An 18,670-nucleotide genomic window follows, 5' to 3' on the forward strand; every position below is an offset into this window, starting at 1 on the left:
TGTGCATTCAGGTTTCCACGAATTACGACAAGCATCGTTTTGACGTCACCACATATGCCACCCCAAACCATTAACCCTCCACCTCCAAACGGCCGGACCTGTTGGATACAGTAAGGCGCCAAACGTTCACTAAATCGTCGGTATACAAGCTGCCGTCCATCGTTTCTGAAGATGAGGAATCTGCTCTCATCAGAGAACATAACACGTGCCCAGTCCCGCCGTTGCCAACGTCGAACTCGCCTGGCCCAGATCAGTCTGTTGTTCCGGTGTCGAGGCGTCAGGAGCGGTCCGCGGTAGGGATGACGTGGCCGGATACCATACTGCCGTAGTCTCCTGTAGACGGTCTGTCGACTGATCCTGTGTCCCAGTGCTGTAGCCGCCGTGGACGTCGCTGTTACGGTGCGGTTCCTCGGGTGTAATGCCCGGATGTAACGGTCTTCACGGGGCGTGGTTACTCGTGGTCTTCCACTCCTGGGCCTGTCTGACGTCTGACCTGTCTGACGTAACCGCTGCATCAACCTGGTGATAGTGATGCGTGCGCAGCCCAACCTTCTGGCGACGTCGACGTGTGACGCTCCTTGTTGGAGCATTCCAACGGCTCTCTCTCTCTCGATGGCTGTCAAACGTGGCATATCTTGTGTTCTTTTTGTTGCTGTGATATCAACGTGTCTGATCAGCCGTTTTATACAGTTTTTCTGCACGTGCAGAACATGCTAGAGAGGGAAATGTCACTTTCACGAAATTGACGTTTTTTCAAGGAAGTGATCACGTGTTCCCGGTATTTTTTATCGACTATGCTGTGTTTGGGATGTGCAATACGAATTGGCATGTTTTCATACTTGACAATTCACTAAGTAAAAAACAATTTTGAAAATAAGTTGGTATCGTTTCTTTTGGACACTAGTTTAGCTCTAATTACCAGTTTATTACATTGCTGAAGATACATTTTGATTCAAACTCAATTAAATGAGCAAAACTATCCGTTTCTGGACATTTGAGATCTGCTTAGATATGCACGTTTCGTTTTGTTATTCTGCAATCCATTTTTAGTATTACCCGCTGGCCCGGCCCGGCCCGACTTTTCTTGGCCCGACTTTTAGGCAATCCCCTCCAACTGTATGATGTGGAGGGAGTGTCGAGGATATCCTATATAGATGTGGTCAATGTTCGTTGTTATATTATTCGTTAAACACATGAGCATGTGCGACTGCCCACAGAAAAACACGTAAATATGTATATATTTATAGATGATAATATTTAGGGGGTGGGGGCGGGGTTTCACGTAAGGTGGTATTAATGGTGAGTTTCATATAATATGTGTATTGGGGTGGGGAGTGGGCACTTTCATGTAAGGTGGTAAATCAGAATAATCCACTCATGTAGGATATGACTGAAACCATGCCAATACAACATCAAACTTTCACTTGCCAACTCATATATATCTTTAACCTAACATTGCCATGATCTCCTGTTTACAACAAGCTTCACGCACACAGACACTGAAGACTGTTTGATATATTTATGAATGTAATAAAATGTCCTTGTAGTTGTACATTGTGAGTGTCAGCCACGTCGAGGCACCAACCGTTCCTTGGGGACATAAGGGTAGGGGAACTTGACCACCACGTGGACATGGCCAGTTCGGGTGTGGACCTGGGTAGTTCAGACGAGGAAGATTCTACAATCCGTGGCAGATCAGATCTACGCGAGGAGGAGCCTGGAGACAACGCGGCCATTGCCAGGCCGACTGAGCATGGACCTAACCCTGGAGACAACACGGCCATTGCCAGGCCGACTGAGCATGGACCTGGCCCTGGAGACAACACGGCCATTGCCAGGCCGACTGAGCGACAACTTGTCCCTGGAGACCACACGGAAATTGCTGAAGCAGGGAGTCAATCTTTCGTCTCCAGGCCAAGGCGTGGTATGTGTCCATATGTAATCATTCTTCATCCTGTATCTGTGTAAATAGGGCTTTAATTTGCTGCGCATGGGTGTAATGTTTTGTCTTGAATATTATGGTTGCTCTCAGAAACGTCACCCGTGTCCTACTCTTCATGCATTTCTTTACCAAATTTATTTGATAATTGCAGTAGACCATCTTTTCGAAGCAAGAGAGTTAACTGACTTTAAAAGTCCAGTATCACCCTTGCCGAATTATGCTGGAATTCCTGGGCTCGATCGTAGCGCCACCAGTTATGTCCCTTCTATGCCTTTCCTATGGACCAATCAGATTCCATCTCTCGTATCACACGCATTAAAATGGAAAGAAATCGGCAGGACAGTTTACGAACCGGATTTCGATTCGGTTTCGGGATTGTGATTGGATTATGCATAGATTTTTTTACTTATCCTGCTTTTACTCCTTAATTACTGCTTGTTCTTGACAGAGAAAAGAGCTGTGTGAAGGTCTTTGCTTGAAGAAAATGTTCCAACCCTGTCACCCTGTCACGCAGCTCCCACGTGACCAAAGCCTTAATTGTACATCTCAATGCCTCAAGGGTCATCTATGTAAAGACTGTCTCCTGCGTTCCCTCACAGCTTTCAGACGGTACCTCCGTGTGTCCAAGAAACGGGGAAGCAACAGGCCAGGAAACACTGGTGCAAGATATCTGACCTATCCGAGAATTCGCCCTCTACAAGATGGGCGGCAACATCCCAGCCTCCACTATTACCATTATGTCAGGCCCCATGATCTCAGTCTCTATCCAGAGCACCATGACAACCACTACTGCCTCTATCTTTACGGCGGCAACCACCACCATGACTCCACCGTTGCGCTCTCATATCTAACGGCGCCCCCGCCTACGACACAGACGCTCATGATAAGCTCCTCTCTCCTTCAGTACATACAGTACTAACAGGCCACGTAGACGCCGACGCCTTTTGTACCAGCGCCTATACAGACGCCTTTTACAAGCGCCACCAATAGCGCCTCTGCAGACGCCTCAACAAGCGCCTATAAAGATGGCGCCTATCCAGCAAACCGCGCCTATACAGCGCCTTTGCCACCGCCTCGTCGGACGCCTATACATACGCCATCTCTATCATCGGGCATGAATGTCCCTTCTACCTCTCCTTAATCTGTGGACTCGGCTTCCCCGAGTACGTCTTCACTTTGGAGGGAGAGTCGGTCGTCTCGTTGGGTTCCTCGATCTAGGAACCGCACCCCTGTTCGCAGACGCTCCAGTGGCTACCGTTCCGACTCCTCTGAGGGCGCCTTCGTCCCTTGTAATGACCACACCCCCACGGACGGCGAGTCCGTCTTGGCGTGGACCAGGTTGCAGACTGGTTGGCTGATAGACTTAGGGACAATTGCTCCCTTTCGTGGCCTAGAGGTCCATAGCAAGCCATCCCTTCGGATCCTACCTCGCTCCCACCGGACCAACTGATCAAGGACATGATCTCGGCCCTTGATGAGGACTTCAGCAAGTTCTCTCTTATTCCGTCTCTCAGGCCCCCACGTTATAAACGAGGCGACTACCCAGCTCATGCTCTCCAGGTCGCGGACCATGCTCATGCCTTAGATTAGGATCTACACCGCATGACTGGGTCTAACGGCTCCACCGCAGTACGAGTTTCTGACAGTAAACTCGCCTACATGAAACCATGATTCGCCACACTCTCAAGCCTCTCTCAATGATGGCGTCGTCCTCCAGAGCCATTCTCCGGGACTCGTCGGAGGATAACCCTCATAGGATAGACCACCTGACCACCGTCGTATCCTACCTCCTGCAAAAAGTCGAGCATATGCGCTCTCATATGCACGCCGCCCTGGTTGAACTCACAACCACGAGGCGCCTGGGCTACCTTTCTCTGTCAGATTCGGACCCAGAGTTCAAGAGAGATCTTCTGCGTCAACCATGGTCCTCCTCTGACCTGTTTAACGGACAGATCTCCAAGACGCACTCCTGAGTCTCAGCCTTCGCCCGAGCCTTCATGGCCTTGGCTAGGGTGTCACAGCCAGCCTTCTCTAAGGCGTCCCAGTCTGGCGCATACCAGACACGACGCAACACCCTCCACCCCGGGGCGGGGCTCCACCTCAACCTCTCGGGTCAGAGGCAGACTGCAGGGACTTCAAGTGAATCGCCAGACATGCACGACTGGGACCTCCCACACCCAGGCGTCCATGTTGTCGACACTCCATTAGGAGGGAGACTGAGTCGATTCTGTCAGAACTGGGACATGCTGAGGGACCCAAATGTCACCAACATCATCTGACATGGGTACAAGCTGGCGCTTATAGACGACCAACCGCTCACATCGTCGCCTTTAGCGGACACCTATCCCCTACTCAACATCAGCTAATAAGCCAGAACATCTCTGTGCTGTTGGACAAGAAAGCGATAGAGGTCATACTAGCCCAAGCCATAACACCGGGCTTCTATTCACCTATCTTACTAGTCCCCAAGAAGGACTCGGACAAACACTGGATGATCATAAACCTCGCTGCTTTAAAAAAACACAACCTGGCGCATCCACCTTACTTCAGGATGACCAAGCTCAGGCTGCTGCGATCATGGATCCAGGCACAGGATGTACTCTTCAGCCTGGATATCGAGGACGCCTACCTACATGTCCCAATACATCCCGACGACAGGAAATTCCCCCGCTTCATCTTTATGGGAGTCCATTACCTATGGGCGGTCCTCCCATTTGGAATTTCCGACAGCCTCATACCTCCATCTCCGGGACATTCAGTTCGAGACATACATAGACGATTGTCTCCTGAATCATTGGGACACGTTGCTCTACCTTGCTCCAGGGACTTCTCCCTCTGGCTCCAGTTGGGTTGGAAGATCAACCTCAGAAGTCAGTGGTTGACACCCTTAAATCCCCTTCAGTTCATCAGGGGCCTCTTCCAGACGCACCTCGACCTCCTCACTGTACCCAGGGACCGGTTGGGGCGCATGCAATCGCACCTGATTCCTGCCCTCCACCTACCACACACATTGCGCCAATGGCATGTCCTCCTTGGCCTCCTAACCTCAGCGCAGGACTTGACCTACAGCGGAAGGTGCCAACTGCACCCAGTTCAGATGGTCCTGGGTTCCTACATCAGACCCTACACCAGGGCCCCTTGGTATCCATCGTCCTCCCGGATCACCTCAAGCAGCATCTCCGGTGGTGGACGTTGGAATCAAATGTCTTCAGCCTGGCTCTCCATCTGGACGGACAACATAACCGTCGTCTGATGCCTATGGAACCAGGGAACGACTCAATCGACCTCGCTCCTTTCAACAGACGTTCCAATTCTTTCGCCTAGTGGATCATCTAGGGATCCAGTTCCAGGTTCAACACATTCCGGGTGGCCGAAACATCCTAGCAGATGCACTATCAGGCAAGGCAAGGGATCCCCACATGGTCTCCCAAACATAGACCTATTCGCCACTAGCCAGAACTACCAGATACCGACCTACACCCGGTTCTAGATCCCCTGGCTTGGGCAGTCAACACCTTCAACGTCCCTTGGGAAGGAGTATGCGTAAGCTTTTCCGCCACCTGTATTCCCTTTCAGGGTCGTCCAGAAGATCAGATACACAGAACCTCGATCTGATCTATGGTCAAGCCCTGGTGGCCGGTGAGGGCTTGGTTTGTCAACCTCAGAGAACTAGCCGACGCCAACTCGCTGCCACTCCCAGATTGGCCAAACCTGCTGATCCACCCTCACAGTCTTCCTACTGTTGCTCGCTACAGGAGACGATGTCAGTGAGCTACACGCCTTGGACGTCACGTGCATCCGCTTTGAGTATGGAAAACAGGGAGCCGTGCATCTTGGACTGTGCTGGGACTTCATTGCCAAGAATCAACTCCCAGCGGAATTGGACCCCCCAAGCTCCAACAACCCGAATGAGACCTTGACGCTACACAACAACTGCTCTCTACGTACCATGATAGACGTTGCATTTAAGGATGTGCAAGGCATGCACAACTTTGGTCTGATAGTAGTGGCTCAACAGGTCACTACTACTACCCGCCACTGACCTCGCCTCCAGTCCAGAGCCGGTCTTTTGACCTCAACTGGCTTAATGCCTTGGACTAGAAGGTTCATGCCCCACTTGCATACGGCTCGGCACTCCAATCTAAAACTGTAACTTGAGAGGGTTATCGTCCATGGCTGCATAGTACCTTGACACAACGCATACCTGACTTTTCCCATCCATGAAATGGTCATTGAGGCCGACCATACAGCCGAGGATGGGCTGAGGGAACAGAGTCAGGAAAAAGAGATGAAAGTCCACATCTGATCGAAGGTATGCCCTCTGGTAATTCCTTCAGATAAAGATGCATAAAGGAGTAATGCAGGATAAGTATACAAACATACAAGTTAAAAATCGAGTAAAATCCTGGCTATTTATTATAATTGTATACTTACCCTGCATTACTGCATCTAAAGAAACCTACTCATCGCAGAGATGCCTACCCACGATGCCCTCGACTCCAGAGTAATGTTAGGATCTGTGACGTCACTTTCTTTGGTGACGTTGGAGCTGCTTGACAGGGTTGGCCTCTCAGCTAGTTAGAACAACTTCTTCAAGCAAAGACCTTCACACAGCTCTTTTCTCTGTAAAAAACACGCACTAATATTCATTAGGGAGTACTGCAGGAAAAGTATTCAACTATAAAAAATATCTCGGATTTTAGTCCAGCCAAAATGTAACTCCAGACTTGTTAGTCCAGCCAAAATGTAACTCCATAATACCAGCCTAGTTCGGCAAAGGTGGAAACTGGTCTTTTACAGTCAGTTCACTCACTTGCCTTTGGAAGATGGCAGTAGACAACCCTGGTGTATGTGAGAAATTGGAGGCTTGGATTAAACGCTTTCATTGAGCAAACTTTAAGAGGCTAATGCTGGGATAATACTAGTATTCTAAACATTCAAAATATTTCAAATTTCATGAAATGTAAAAATTATTATTGCAAGGTCCTAGGATTAATTATTTAGGAGTCTATGAGCTGTGAACCATGCCATGAACCCAAGTTTAATATACCAGTATATAAGATAGCTACGCTATAAATCCTAAAGAACAATGAAGAATGAAGCGTATTTGTATACTTCTGCATTAAGTTACATCATATAATATTCCCACACTTGAACAGTGAATGGAATATATGACAGGGGCCTTGCAGTACTGATAAAATGTTTTTTGTTAAATGTTAAGTTGTAGCATAATGGTGCAATGGCGGGTTATAAGAGATGACAAATCTGCATCATTGACTAAACAAAAGAAAACGTGGCCCATTTGTATGATACATTAAATAAAGAAAGTGAAGCAACTTTATTTTTTATATTAAACTGTGGAGTTGGTTGTTGAACATCATCGTTGATTTGTTGCCAGGTGGTCCAGCCAGGGTCATCATTGTTGCCAACTCGAAGTACGTCAACATCTCCACTGGGCAGATGGTACCGGGGACTGTCGGAGAAGGTGAGTAAATGAGTACAAGTTACAGCCCACACCCACAGCCTCTAAACATTAGGGTAAGGGGTAGGAGAAGGGGGGAAGGGAAGCTTTACCAAATGAAAAAGGTCTTTCAAGCCAATGATCTAAATGTCAAACCCCCAAACCCCAAGGGCCCCGTGGGACTGTATCCCCAGCACCCTATTGCTAATCGTAGATGCAAACCCATGGGATATTTGGAACCGATGGAGAGTTCACGTCAGAACCGTTTGAGGTGACTTGGTGGATCGTTGCTCATAATCCCAGGCCATCGATTGACTTCATTATATACAGGCCTTCTTCATACAGCTAGAATATTGCTGAGTGCGGCATTGGACAATAAACACGCATACGAAGGGAATTGTCAAGGCATTTGTACAGCCGTGGTGCACAGGGTAGCTTAAATATCGTTTTTATTTTGGAAACAGAAGAAACTAGTGAAAGACAGACAAAATACAATTCCTAAGTTACGAAATAAACATTTGATAAATTATCTAGAATCTGGCCAATTGTCGACAATTTCATGAACATCAACTGGGTCGCGTTGCTTAGGTACAGGGCTGTCCAGCGCTATATATAGTTGTGTTATATAATACCACGCTGTGGCTAAGTGATGATGTGTGAAAGTCAGCAACTCTGGGAGGTGCTTATTAGCAGTGTTGAAAGGCAAAAAAAAATTGCGGCCAAATACACCGTCGATCACGACAACAACAAACATTGGAGTGTGTCTCTCTCATAATAAAAAAAAAGATTTAAAAAGGCAAAAGCTATGTTCTGTATGGTATTCTACTTCGTAACATACACATACGTCTACATGTCCAGATACAGCGGAAGGTAGCGCACTGTTGCACTTATCCAGGTTGTTGTCATGCTTCCATTTTTTGCGAACACCTGGTGTCATCACTGATTTTCGGGTATTCACTGGTATCACTGGTATTCTCTTGCATTGACGTTTTATGTTTAAACAAGGCAACCCGGGTATCATACATTTTGAGTAGACAGGACAGGGCGCCAGTTGCCATGAATAACATCACAATCCAAGGAGGTAACTCTTGACTGATTATTGTGGAATGAAAGGTCTATTTAGCTGTACATAAGTTACCCATCTCAGCAACGTAGTTAGTATTAGTATACTTATATCCCTGTAGTTTACTTCCAATATATTCAGTATTCACGCAGGACTTTGTTTCTTCACAGATACTCTCGAACTCCGCCTTATTGAAGCAAAGAAAGTGTTTGTTGAAACAGAAATCTACAGAACGATGAAGCAAAAAGTAAAGCAGTTTGGTTATGTGACCCTTTATGGTGCCTCTGGAGAAGGGAAGACAACGATGGCTCTGATGTTGAGTTTACGTTATAGAAACCGAGGTTACCAGGTCGTGTTTGTGGACAGCATTGAGAAGTTTGACTTGGACAGCTGCCTCAGTTCTACACCAAGAGTATTTCTTATCATTGATGACATGTTTGGCACTGCTGGCTTGTCCACTAATGTTCCACTAATTAAATCATTTCTAAACAATCTTATTCTCCATATAGACCACTGCAAACAGTCCCGTGAACAGATGCAGTCAGTTAGGCAAGATGGAGGTAAATCCAGTCATGATGACAAAAGAAAAGGTCACACAAAGGACATTCGTGTCATTTTCACATCAAAGTCATACAACTTCCATGACGGACTTGCACAACTGCACTTTAGTTGTTTCCCACTGTTTGGGGAACAAACAATTATGAATATAACTTTACATGATGTCCACTGTCTTTCCCCAGCAGAGAAACAGGAAATATATGAGAGACATAAGAGCATGCTAGATGAATGCTCCAGAGATTACCTACCTGAATACAGAGATTTGGAAACAGATTCGAAACTATTTGGATTTCCACTTATATGTAAATTTGCTTCCTTTTCAAAAAATCTCAGAAAGCTTTTCAAGGAACCCTTGTCTTATTTGAGGGAGGAACTCACTGACATAATTAATTCTAAGAATGATAGATCTGGTGTGTTAGTTCTGATGTTATTGTGTGAAGACAGATTAAAATTGACAAAGTTAGAAAGCGAGGATGAGGACCAGGACTTGGATACGAAAGTCAAACATGTGATACGTCTCATGCCTACCGCTACACGCTCTGGGATGTGTCAAGCTGCAAGAAGTTTCCGAGGTACATACTTCACAAGAGGAGACACTGTAGGCTTTGCTCACTCTTCAATCTATGATGCTTGTGCCTGTGTCTTATATAACATCAATCCAAGTTTTGTTTTGAAGCATTGCAGTGAAGACTTTCTATACGAGCGTGTACAACAAGAAACAGTACAAGAAACAAAAGTTGATGAACATCTTCACGTGATTTCCGTTTCCGAAGAATATCATGATCTTCTTACCACACGGCTTGCACATTCTCTGAAGCAAGGACATTTTTCTAAGTCAGTGACACATCCAATTCTGAAGCAAGACAAACTTTCTGAGCAACTTCTTGAAAGACTACACGTTGATGGGATGAAACATGATTCCACAGGCAATGCCTGGTTTCACCAAAGAGAAAAAGGAAAATATTTTTTGTATTGGGCTGTTCTTGGACATAATCCATATTTGGTTACAAATGTTGAGAACCAAACTGGAGAAGTGTTTACACAAGACGAGATCAGAGAGGGTTTGGGAGGTTGTGCCCAAGTAAACAACCTGACATTACTTCAATGGCTACTCTCCAGGAGTGATGAGCATGACCGGATTAGCAGACTGAACAAGCTCATGTTGTCAGCAGCAGAAAATGGAAGTACTGAAACACTGTTGTATCTGCTGAATGAAGGAGCAAATCCCCATACTCGTGACTCGATGATGCAAAACATCTTCCATTTGGTATGCAAATCACGACATGAAAACACACTTCGTGCACTGCTAAATGTATCGGTAGACAAACATGCTATAGACAGTGTTGATGTTGATGGCCACACTCCTCTTATGATTGCAGCAGTAACAGGGTCAGAAGAGTGCTTTCAGCTGTTAACACCATTCTCAAATACTGGTGTTCAAGACACGTACGGAAACAGCCTAATTAACCTTGCTTGTCACGGAGGAAACATTGCCATTGTTAGACACCTGCTACCATCCTTTGACATCAACAAAACTGGAGTGAAGGGATGGACACCGATAATGGTTGCAGCTGTCGCTGGACAGAAAGGTGTGTTTGATCTCCTTGAATCAGCGGGGGCGGACCTCTCTCTTGCTTCGACATCAGGTCACAGTTTACTTCACCATGCCTGTCAGGGAGGCAACATGGCTATTGTACAACATCTGCTGTCAGATTCTAACATCAACCAAAGGGGAATGCATGGATGGACACCGATAATGGTTGCAGCTGTCAAAGGACACAAAAGCGTGTTCGACTTCCTTGAATCAGCGGGGGCGGACCTCTCTCTTGCTTCGACATCAGGTCACAGTTTACTTCACCTTGCCTGTCAGGGAGGCAACATGACTATTGTACAACATCTGATGTCAGATTCTAACATCAACCAAAGGGGAATGCATGGATGGACACCGATAATGGTTGCTGCTGTCAATGGACACAAAAGCTTGTTTGACTTCCTGAAATCAGCGGGGGCGGACCTATCGCTGGTTGATACAGATGGGGATAGTTTACTTCATCTTGCCTGTCAGGGAGGCAACATGACTATTGTACAACATCTGATGTCAGAATCTAACATCAACCAAAGGGGAATGAATGGATGGACACCGATAATGGTTGCTGCTGTCAATGGACACAACCGTGTGTGTAACTTCCTGGAATCAGCGGGGGCGGACCTCTCTCTTGCTTCAACATCAGGTCACAGTTTACTTCACCTTGCCTGTCAGGGAGGCAACATGACTATTGTACAACATCTGATGTCAGATTCTAACATCAACCAAAGGGGAATGCATGGATGGACACCGATAATGGTTGCTGCTGTCAATGGACACAAAAGCTTGTTCGACTTCCTCGAATCTAAGGGGGCGGACCTATCGCTGGTTGATACAGATGGGGATAGTTTACTTCATCTCGCCTGTCAGGAAGGCAACATGACTATTGTACAACATCTGATGTCAGATTCAAACATCAACCAAAGGGGAATGAATGGATTGACACCGATAATGGTTGCTGCTGTCAAAGGACACAAAAGCGTGTTCGACTTCCTTGAATCAGCGGGGGCGGACCTCTCTCTTGCTTCGACATCAGGTCACAGTTTACTTCACCTTGCCTGTCAGGAAGGCAACATGACTATTGTACAACATCTGATGTCAGATTCAAACATCAACCAAAGGGGAATGAATGGATGGACACCGATAATGTTTGCTGCTGTTAAAGGACACAAAAGCGTGTTTGACTTCCTGGAATCAAATGGGTCGGACCTATCGCTGGTTGATACAGATGGTAATAGTTTACTTCACCTTGCCTGTCAGGGAGGCAACATGACTATTGTACAACATCTGATGTCAGATTCAAACATCAACCAAAGGGGAATGAATGGATGGACACCGATAATGGTTGCTGCTGTCAAAGGACACAAAAGCGTGTTCGACTTCCTTGAATCAGCGGGGGCGGACCTCTCTCTTGCTTCGACATCAGGTCACAGTTTACTTCACCTTGCCTGTCAGGGAGGCAACATGACTATTGTACAACATCTGATGTCAGATTCAAACATCAACCAAAGGGGAATGAATGGATGGACACCGATAATGGTTGCTGCTTTCAATGGACACAAAAGCTTGTTTGACTTTCTGAAATCAGCGGGGGCGGACCTATCGCTTGTTGATACAGATGGGGATAGTTTACTTCATCTTGCCTGTCAGGGAGGCAACATGGCTATTGTTCAACATCTGATATCTAATTCTAACATCAACCAAAGGGGAATGAATGGATGGACACCGATAATGGTTGCTGCTGTCAATGGACACAAAAGCGTGTTCAACTTCCTGGAGTCAAAAGGGGCGGACCTCTCTCTTGCTTCGACATCTGGTGATAGTTTACTTCAATGTGCCCAAAAGGGAGGCAACATGACTATTGTTCAACATCTGATGTCAGATAAACTATAGAGTTGTCCCGGAAGTGAGACGCTCCAAAGCAGGCACAAGTCTCTAACGTATACAAGCTTTAAAAAAGATGTATGGTATCACCTGGAAACTGTGCTTTGAGTAGGATTCGCCCCTATGCAGTTTTATCAACAAAAAACAAAAGAATATGGAGATGGTGTAACATTCATTCTGTTAAAAGCTGCCATCAGGATTAAATATTGATAGAAACTTTTAGAAAAGTACTAGATCTATAGCTTGGTGTACTAGATGTATAGCATGGTGTACTAGATGTATAGCAGTGTGTACTAGATGTATAGCACTGTGTACTAGATGTATAGCATTGTGTACTAGATGTATAGCATTGTGTCATAGATGTATAGCATTGTGTGCTGGATGTATGCAGTGTGTGCTAGATGTATAGCATTGTGTGCTAGATGTATAGCATTGTGTACTAGATGTATAGCATTGTGTGCTAGATGTATAGCATTGTGTACTAGACGTATAGCATTGTGTAGTAGATTGATAGCATTGTGTGCTTGGTCTAAGCATGGGGTACTAGATTTATAGCATTGTGTGCTGGATGTAAGCATTGTGTAGTAGATTTATAGCATTATGTACTAGATGTATAGCATTGTGTACTAGATTTATAGCATTGTGTACTAGATGTATAGCCGTGCGTACTAGATGTATAGCATTGAGTGCTAGATGTATGACATTGTGTAGTAGACGTATAGTATTGTGTACTAGATGTATACCATTGTGTATTAGATGTATACCACTGTGTACTAGATGTATACCATTGTGTACTAGATGTATACCATTGTGTACTAGATGCACACCATTGTGTATTAAATATACACAACTGTGTTCTAGACGTACATGTATACCATTGTGTACGAGATGTATATATCTCTGTATTAGATGTATACCATTGTGTACTAGATGAATACTACTTTGTACAAGATGCATACCACTGTGTACTAGATGTATACCACTGTGTACTAGATGTATACCACTGTGTTCTAGATATATGCAACTAAAGGTATACCATTGAGTACTAGATGTAAACTACTGTGTACAAGATGCATACCGCTGTGTACTAGATGTATACCATTATGTTCTAGATGTATACCAATGTGTATTAGATGTATACTACTGTGTACAAGATGCATACCGATGTGTATTAGATGTAAGCCACTGTGTACTAGATGTATACCACCATTGTACAACTGCTGTCAAGAGATTATGTCAATTCTGTGAACTTTATTACGTTGTTTACCTTCTGGAATATGTATTGTGGCTGAACAAGAATGTATCTTGCTTGAATGCCCACTCGGGTAATGTATTAGTTGGAGTGTGTCGGGTATACTATATTCAGTCATATGTAAACTGTTGTATAACGTTGTCTACCGTGGAATATGTATTGTGACTAATGTTGTACAAGTATGTTTCTTGTGTAATGATTCTCTATCACGTTCATCTGATGTTCTTCACATGTATGTACTTCTACAGCTGATAGTAAAGATGCTCTAATAACTGAAGGTAGGCATTCTATTGTTGACTGATTATATAAAGATTCTGTGGCTCTCTAATAAACTGACTGTTTATTCACTCACGTCTTGTGTTGTTGTGTGGGTTGGTCATGTACAGTGGTACCTCTGTAAAGCCAACTGATTCCCCAACTCTCGCTTTTTATTAAAAAGAGGGGCTGTCGGGTAGCCTAGTGGTTAAACATCCGTAAAACATGAAATAAATAAAAATGGGAATTTAATTTGAATAGCATAATAATTGGCCGTATTACATGTACAGACAAACATTGTTGCCAACACAACCCTTTGTTTAAGCGAGTGAGTGAGTATGGTTTTACGTCGCTTTTATATATTTTATATATTTAAGAAATATCATGGCGGGGGACACGCCGAAGACCCGGGTTCGATTCCCGACAGTGGTACAATGTGTGAAGCCCATTTCTGGTGTCCCCCGCCGTGATATTGCAGGAAGATTGCTAAAAGCGGGGTAAAACCAAAATCACTCACTCACTTGTTACAAAGATTCGGTGAAGCACGGCATTAAACTTTCTCCCAATTCACCGTTAATTCTAGCGGCAAACGAACAAGTTACAGACAGTGTTGATGCTTATAGCCACACCGATCAAATGGTTGGCGCAATTACAATGTTTAGAGGCGTGCTTCAAGCTGACTCTGGTATCAAATCTTGATGTTCAAGACACGTATGCTTGTCAAGGAGGAAACACTGCCATTGTTAGGCAACTGCTGCTATCATTTAGCATCAACAAAACAGGAATGTAAGGATCGACACCAATAATGGTTGCAGCGTTCCGTGGACGCAAAGGCGTATTTGACCGCCTGAAATCAGAGGGTGGACCTCTTGCTGGTTGATATATCTGGTGCTGCTTTGCTTCATCTTGCCTGTCGGGGAGGCAACATGGCTAGTGTCCTGTTCATTTCTAACATTAAACATAGAGGTATGAATGAATGGATGGACGCCAATAATGGTTGCAACTGTCCATGGACACAAAAGCGTGTTTAACCTCTGGAATCAAAATGGGCAGACCTTTCGCTGGTTGGTACAAATGGTGATAGTTTTCTTCATCTTGCCTGTGAGGGAGGTAACACAGATTCTAAGAACATCCATAGAGGAATACATTGATGGGCACCGATAAGTAAGGCTGCTGTTAATGGATCCAAAAGCATGTTTGTCCTCCTGGCGTTAAACTGGGCGGACCTCTCGCTTGCTGTTACACAAGCGAGGCGTTAGCCGAGCCCAATATTTTTCTGCTTATCTGATATGACGACGTATGCGGAAACTAAAGACACCATAAAGAATTTATCATGCCGAAAAGTTTACAGTCTCTGGGATTCATATCGCACGTGTCATGTCAAAATAAATTTTTTGTTACTTACAACTTTACGCTTAGGGTCAAAGGGAGCCTACTCTTCAAACCTTAGAGGCCAAACCTTGTAGACAATTTTCACTTTAATCAATAAAGTCACGAACCTGATCTAAAAACAGCTTAATATCATTGCACATCACAATTTATGATAGCAAAGCACAAAACAGTGTCAAATAACGAATGTCGGTACCAGAAGTCCCATGTGAAATATGTGAGGTGGGTGTTGGAAAATCCAAGATGGCTGTGACTGACGGTATACTGTGTCATATTAGGTCAGTATCAACCATCTTGGATTTTTATTGACGGTATACGGGCCCATGTGGCGTCAGTAGTTCTACTCTCTGATTGGTCAATCTCACTTTGAGGCATAATAAATTCTGATATGCGTCAGGGTAATTGATCTTTCCATTGTTTATGTAAATTGTATTAGAATCAATAATGCAACTTTGATGATGCTTTTGTGTCTCTGTTTGATGTTCTATGTGCTATTGTGAACTTTCCTTTTGTTTTAGGTCCATTGAATGGGTATAGACAGACAGACAGACAGACAGACAGACAGTTTATTCAGTAGAAAGGCCATAGGCCCATAATACAGACAATGTTTGACTGCATGAACTGCGCATGCCAATGAAAGTAATCGATTTAAGTTTCTCATAGTGGTTGGACTTTATATAAATATCAAAACACAAAGTTTTCTGATGAGATAATTTCAGTTTTAGATGTTTCAGTTTGAGACTTCATATACTATTTAAGATACATAGTTCTTAGGGCTGAGCAACGCTCACAAACAAACAAAACATTAAATTCATCTTCAATGAAAGATCCACCATTTTCTATACAATATTTACATAATCGTTCAGTGTATGGAACATTTGTGTATCTCCCCAAATCAACTGCAAGTTTAAAACTAGTCATACGTATTCTCAGATGTACTGGAATGGGGAGTGTAAGATATTTTTCTACATTTAATAGGGATTTAAATGTTTATAATAAAAGGTATCAGATATACTATTGATAGAACTACACCATGATTGTTATTGAAGGTTATCAAATAATCTTTGTTTAAAAAGATGAATAAATATCTTCACATTTCAAGCATCTTGTGTTAACCATACATATCCAAATCCTAATTTAAACAATATCTAAGAAGCGCATTCAAATATGAAAACTTTGTAGCATATATCTGCCTGCTTGAAGTGATCCCTGTGTTGATATGACGTACACGTGTGCATACATATGCGTTTTACATCTGTTAAAGAGGAAGGACTGTGAAAGTAAAAATATGTCACAGATTCAAAACAAGTTGTGATTGATATAAAAGTGAGTGGCTGAGTAAGTTTGGTTTTACGCCACTTTTTGCAATATTCCAGCAATATCACGACGGGGGACGGGCTCCACATATTGTACCCATGTTGGAAATCGAACCTGGGCCCTCGTCGTGTATTTTTGCGAGTTTCATGTAAAGTGGGCATTGAGGTGCGTTTCATGTAAAGTGGGCACTGAGGTGAGTTTCATGTAAAGTGGGCACTGAGGTGAGTTTCATGTAAAGTTGGTACTTAGGTGAGTTTCATGTAAAGTGGGTACTTAGGTGAGTTTCATGTAAAGTGGGCAGTGGGGTGAGTTTTATGTAAATCGGTTATTGAGGTGAGTTCCATGTAAAGGGGCACTGATTCGAAACAATTTGTGATTTATATAAAAGTGTGTGGCTGAGTAAGTTTGGTTTTACGCCATTTTTAGCAATATTCCAGCAATATCACGGCGGTGGACACCAGAAATAGGCTTCACATATTGTACCAATGTTGGAAATCAAACCTGGGTCCTCGTCGTGATGAGCTAACGCTTTAACCAGAAGGCTACCCGACCGCCCCGTAAAAAACCCAGAAGTAAATTAAGGGAAAGATGAAGTGATATCAGGCATATTGAACCGTGGAGATTCCGGGTCAGGATAAGGTTCACAGCACACCATGCTAACCTTCATAGTAAGAGCTGACTAAACCATGAGATGTTAAAAACGGTTAAGACCATCATGATCTGTTCTACATACCCTTCCATGGACAAACCCATGTTATCTCTACAAGTGATGGAGATTGGCTATAAAGCATCGCATAGTAACCGGAAGAAATACTGGCCTGTGTAGATGTACTGTGAGTGTTCTTAATGTTCCTCACACTGTTTATATCCGTGAAGATCCGGGGTAGAATTGGTCTTCAGCAACCAATGCTTGCCGTAAACAACGACTATGCTTGTCGTAAGAGGCGACTAACGGGATCGGGTGGTCAGGCTCGCTGACTTGGTTGATGCATGTCATCGTATCCCAATTGCGTGGATCGATGCTCTTGATATGAATCACTGGATTGTCTGTTCCAGACTCGATATTGTACAGACCGCCGTCACATAGCTGGAATATCGATGAGTGCGGCGTTAAACAAACAAACAAACAAACAACACTGTAATATCAATTTCGTGTGAATGTGTAATGTAACAGGCACCTACAATCAATATCAAAAGCATCAGTAGTCATTCCGTTTACATGTAACTAACATGTCAGAAAACAAGTGACAATCTGTCCCTGACACTAGTGATAGTTGGTGTCTACGATATCATGTTTTTTAACATGTGCATTTATTACGCTTTTATTTCTTTGTTTTTAGTACTTCCCGTGGATGCGTACCTTTGTAATCATATGAGGTCTATATGACCGATATATTTCCTCGAAATGAATTCCGGATAAATAGACACATTAAGCCCTATCCCTAGAATTGCAATTTAACAAGATTATAATGAAATGTATTTGTTGTTTTGTGAAGTCAGTTATGAAGGGTTAAAGTGCAAGTTGTATAATGTTAGAGAACTGAACAATAAATCTAAAACAATCATGTCTCAAAGCAAAGCCCTTCAACCGGCATAACGAACTATTGGCTGATACTGCAAGCCATGAAGACCATGCAATGCAAATACAGCTGAGAACCCGTCGCAACGACAATGAGTGAGTGAGTATGGTTTTACGCCGCTTTTAGCATTATTCCTGCAATATCACGACGGGGGACACAAGGAATGGGCTTCACACATTTTGGTTTGCGAAGTACGGACTGAGGCATATATGGCAGATTCTGGAGGACTATGTGTATATATGTTGAAGTTATGATGGGTGGTGGGTTGCACTGTATGAGGGTGTGTGTTTAGTGTTTAGTATGGACATAGTTTAGAAAGTGAGTAAGTGAGTATGGTTTTACGACGCTTTAAAAATATCCCAGCAATATCAGGGAGGTGGACAC

General features: G+C 44.0%; 1 protein-coding gene across 1 annotated transcript in view; it reads left to right on the forward strand.

The window, feature by feature from the left end:
• The first annotated feature begins 1,284 nt into the window (after window positions 1-1,284).
• The window catches only part of LOC124148073, a 29,285-nt gene continuing 11,899 nt past the window's right edge, over window positions 1,285-18,670 (forward strand). Inside the window, exons 1-4 of the mRNA XM_048391571.1 lie at window positions 1,285-1,924; window positions 7,341-7,427; window positions 8,637-11,093; window positions 12,459-12,491. Of these exons, the coding sequence (XP_048247528.1) occupies window positions 1,633-1,924; window positions 7,341-7,427; window positions 8,637-11,093; window positions 12,459-12,491 (2,869 nt within the window). The 5' untranslated portion in view covers window positions 1,285-1,632. The remainder of the gene's footprint in view (window positions 1,925-7,340; window positions 7,428-8,636; window positions 11,094-12,458; window positions 12,492-18,670) is intronic.

Source organism: Haliotis rufescens, unplaced genomic scaffold (assembly GCF_023055435.1).
Source record: "Haliotis rufescens isolate VD_foot unplaced genomic scaffold, xgHalRufe1.0.p SCAF_10, whole genome shotgun sequence".
NCBI lineage: Eukaryota > Metazoa > Mollusca > Gastropoda > Lepetellida > Haliotidae > Haliotis > Haliotis rufescens.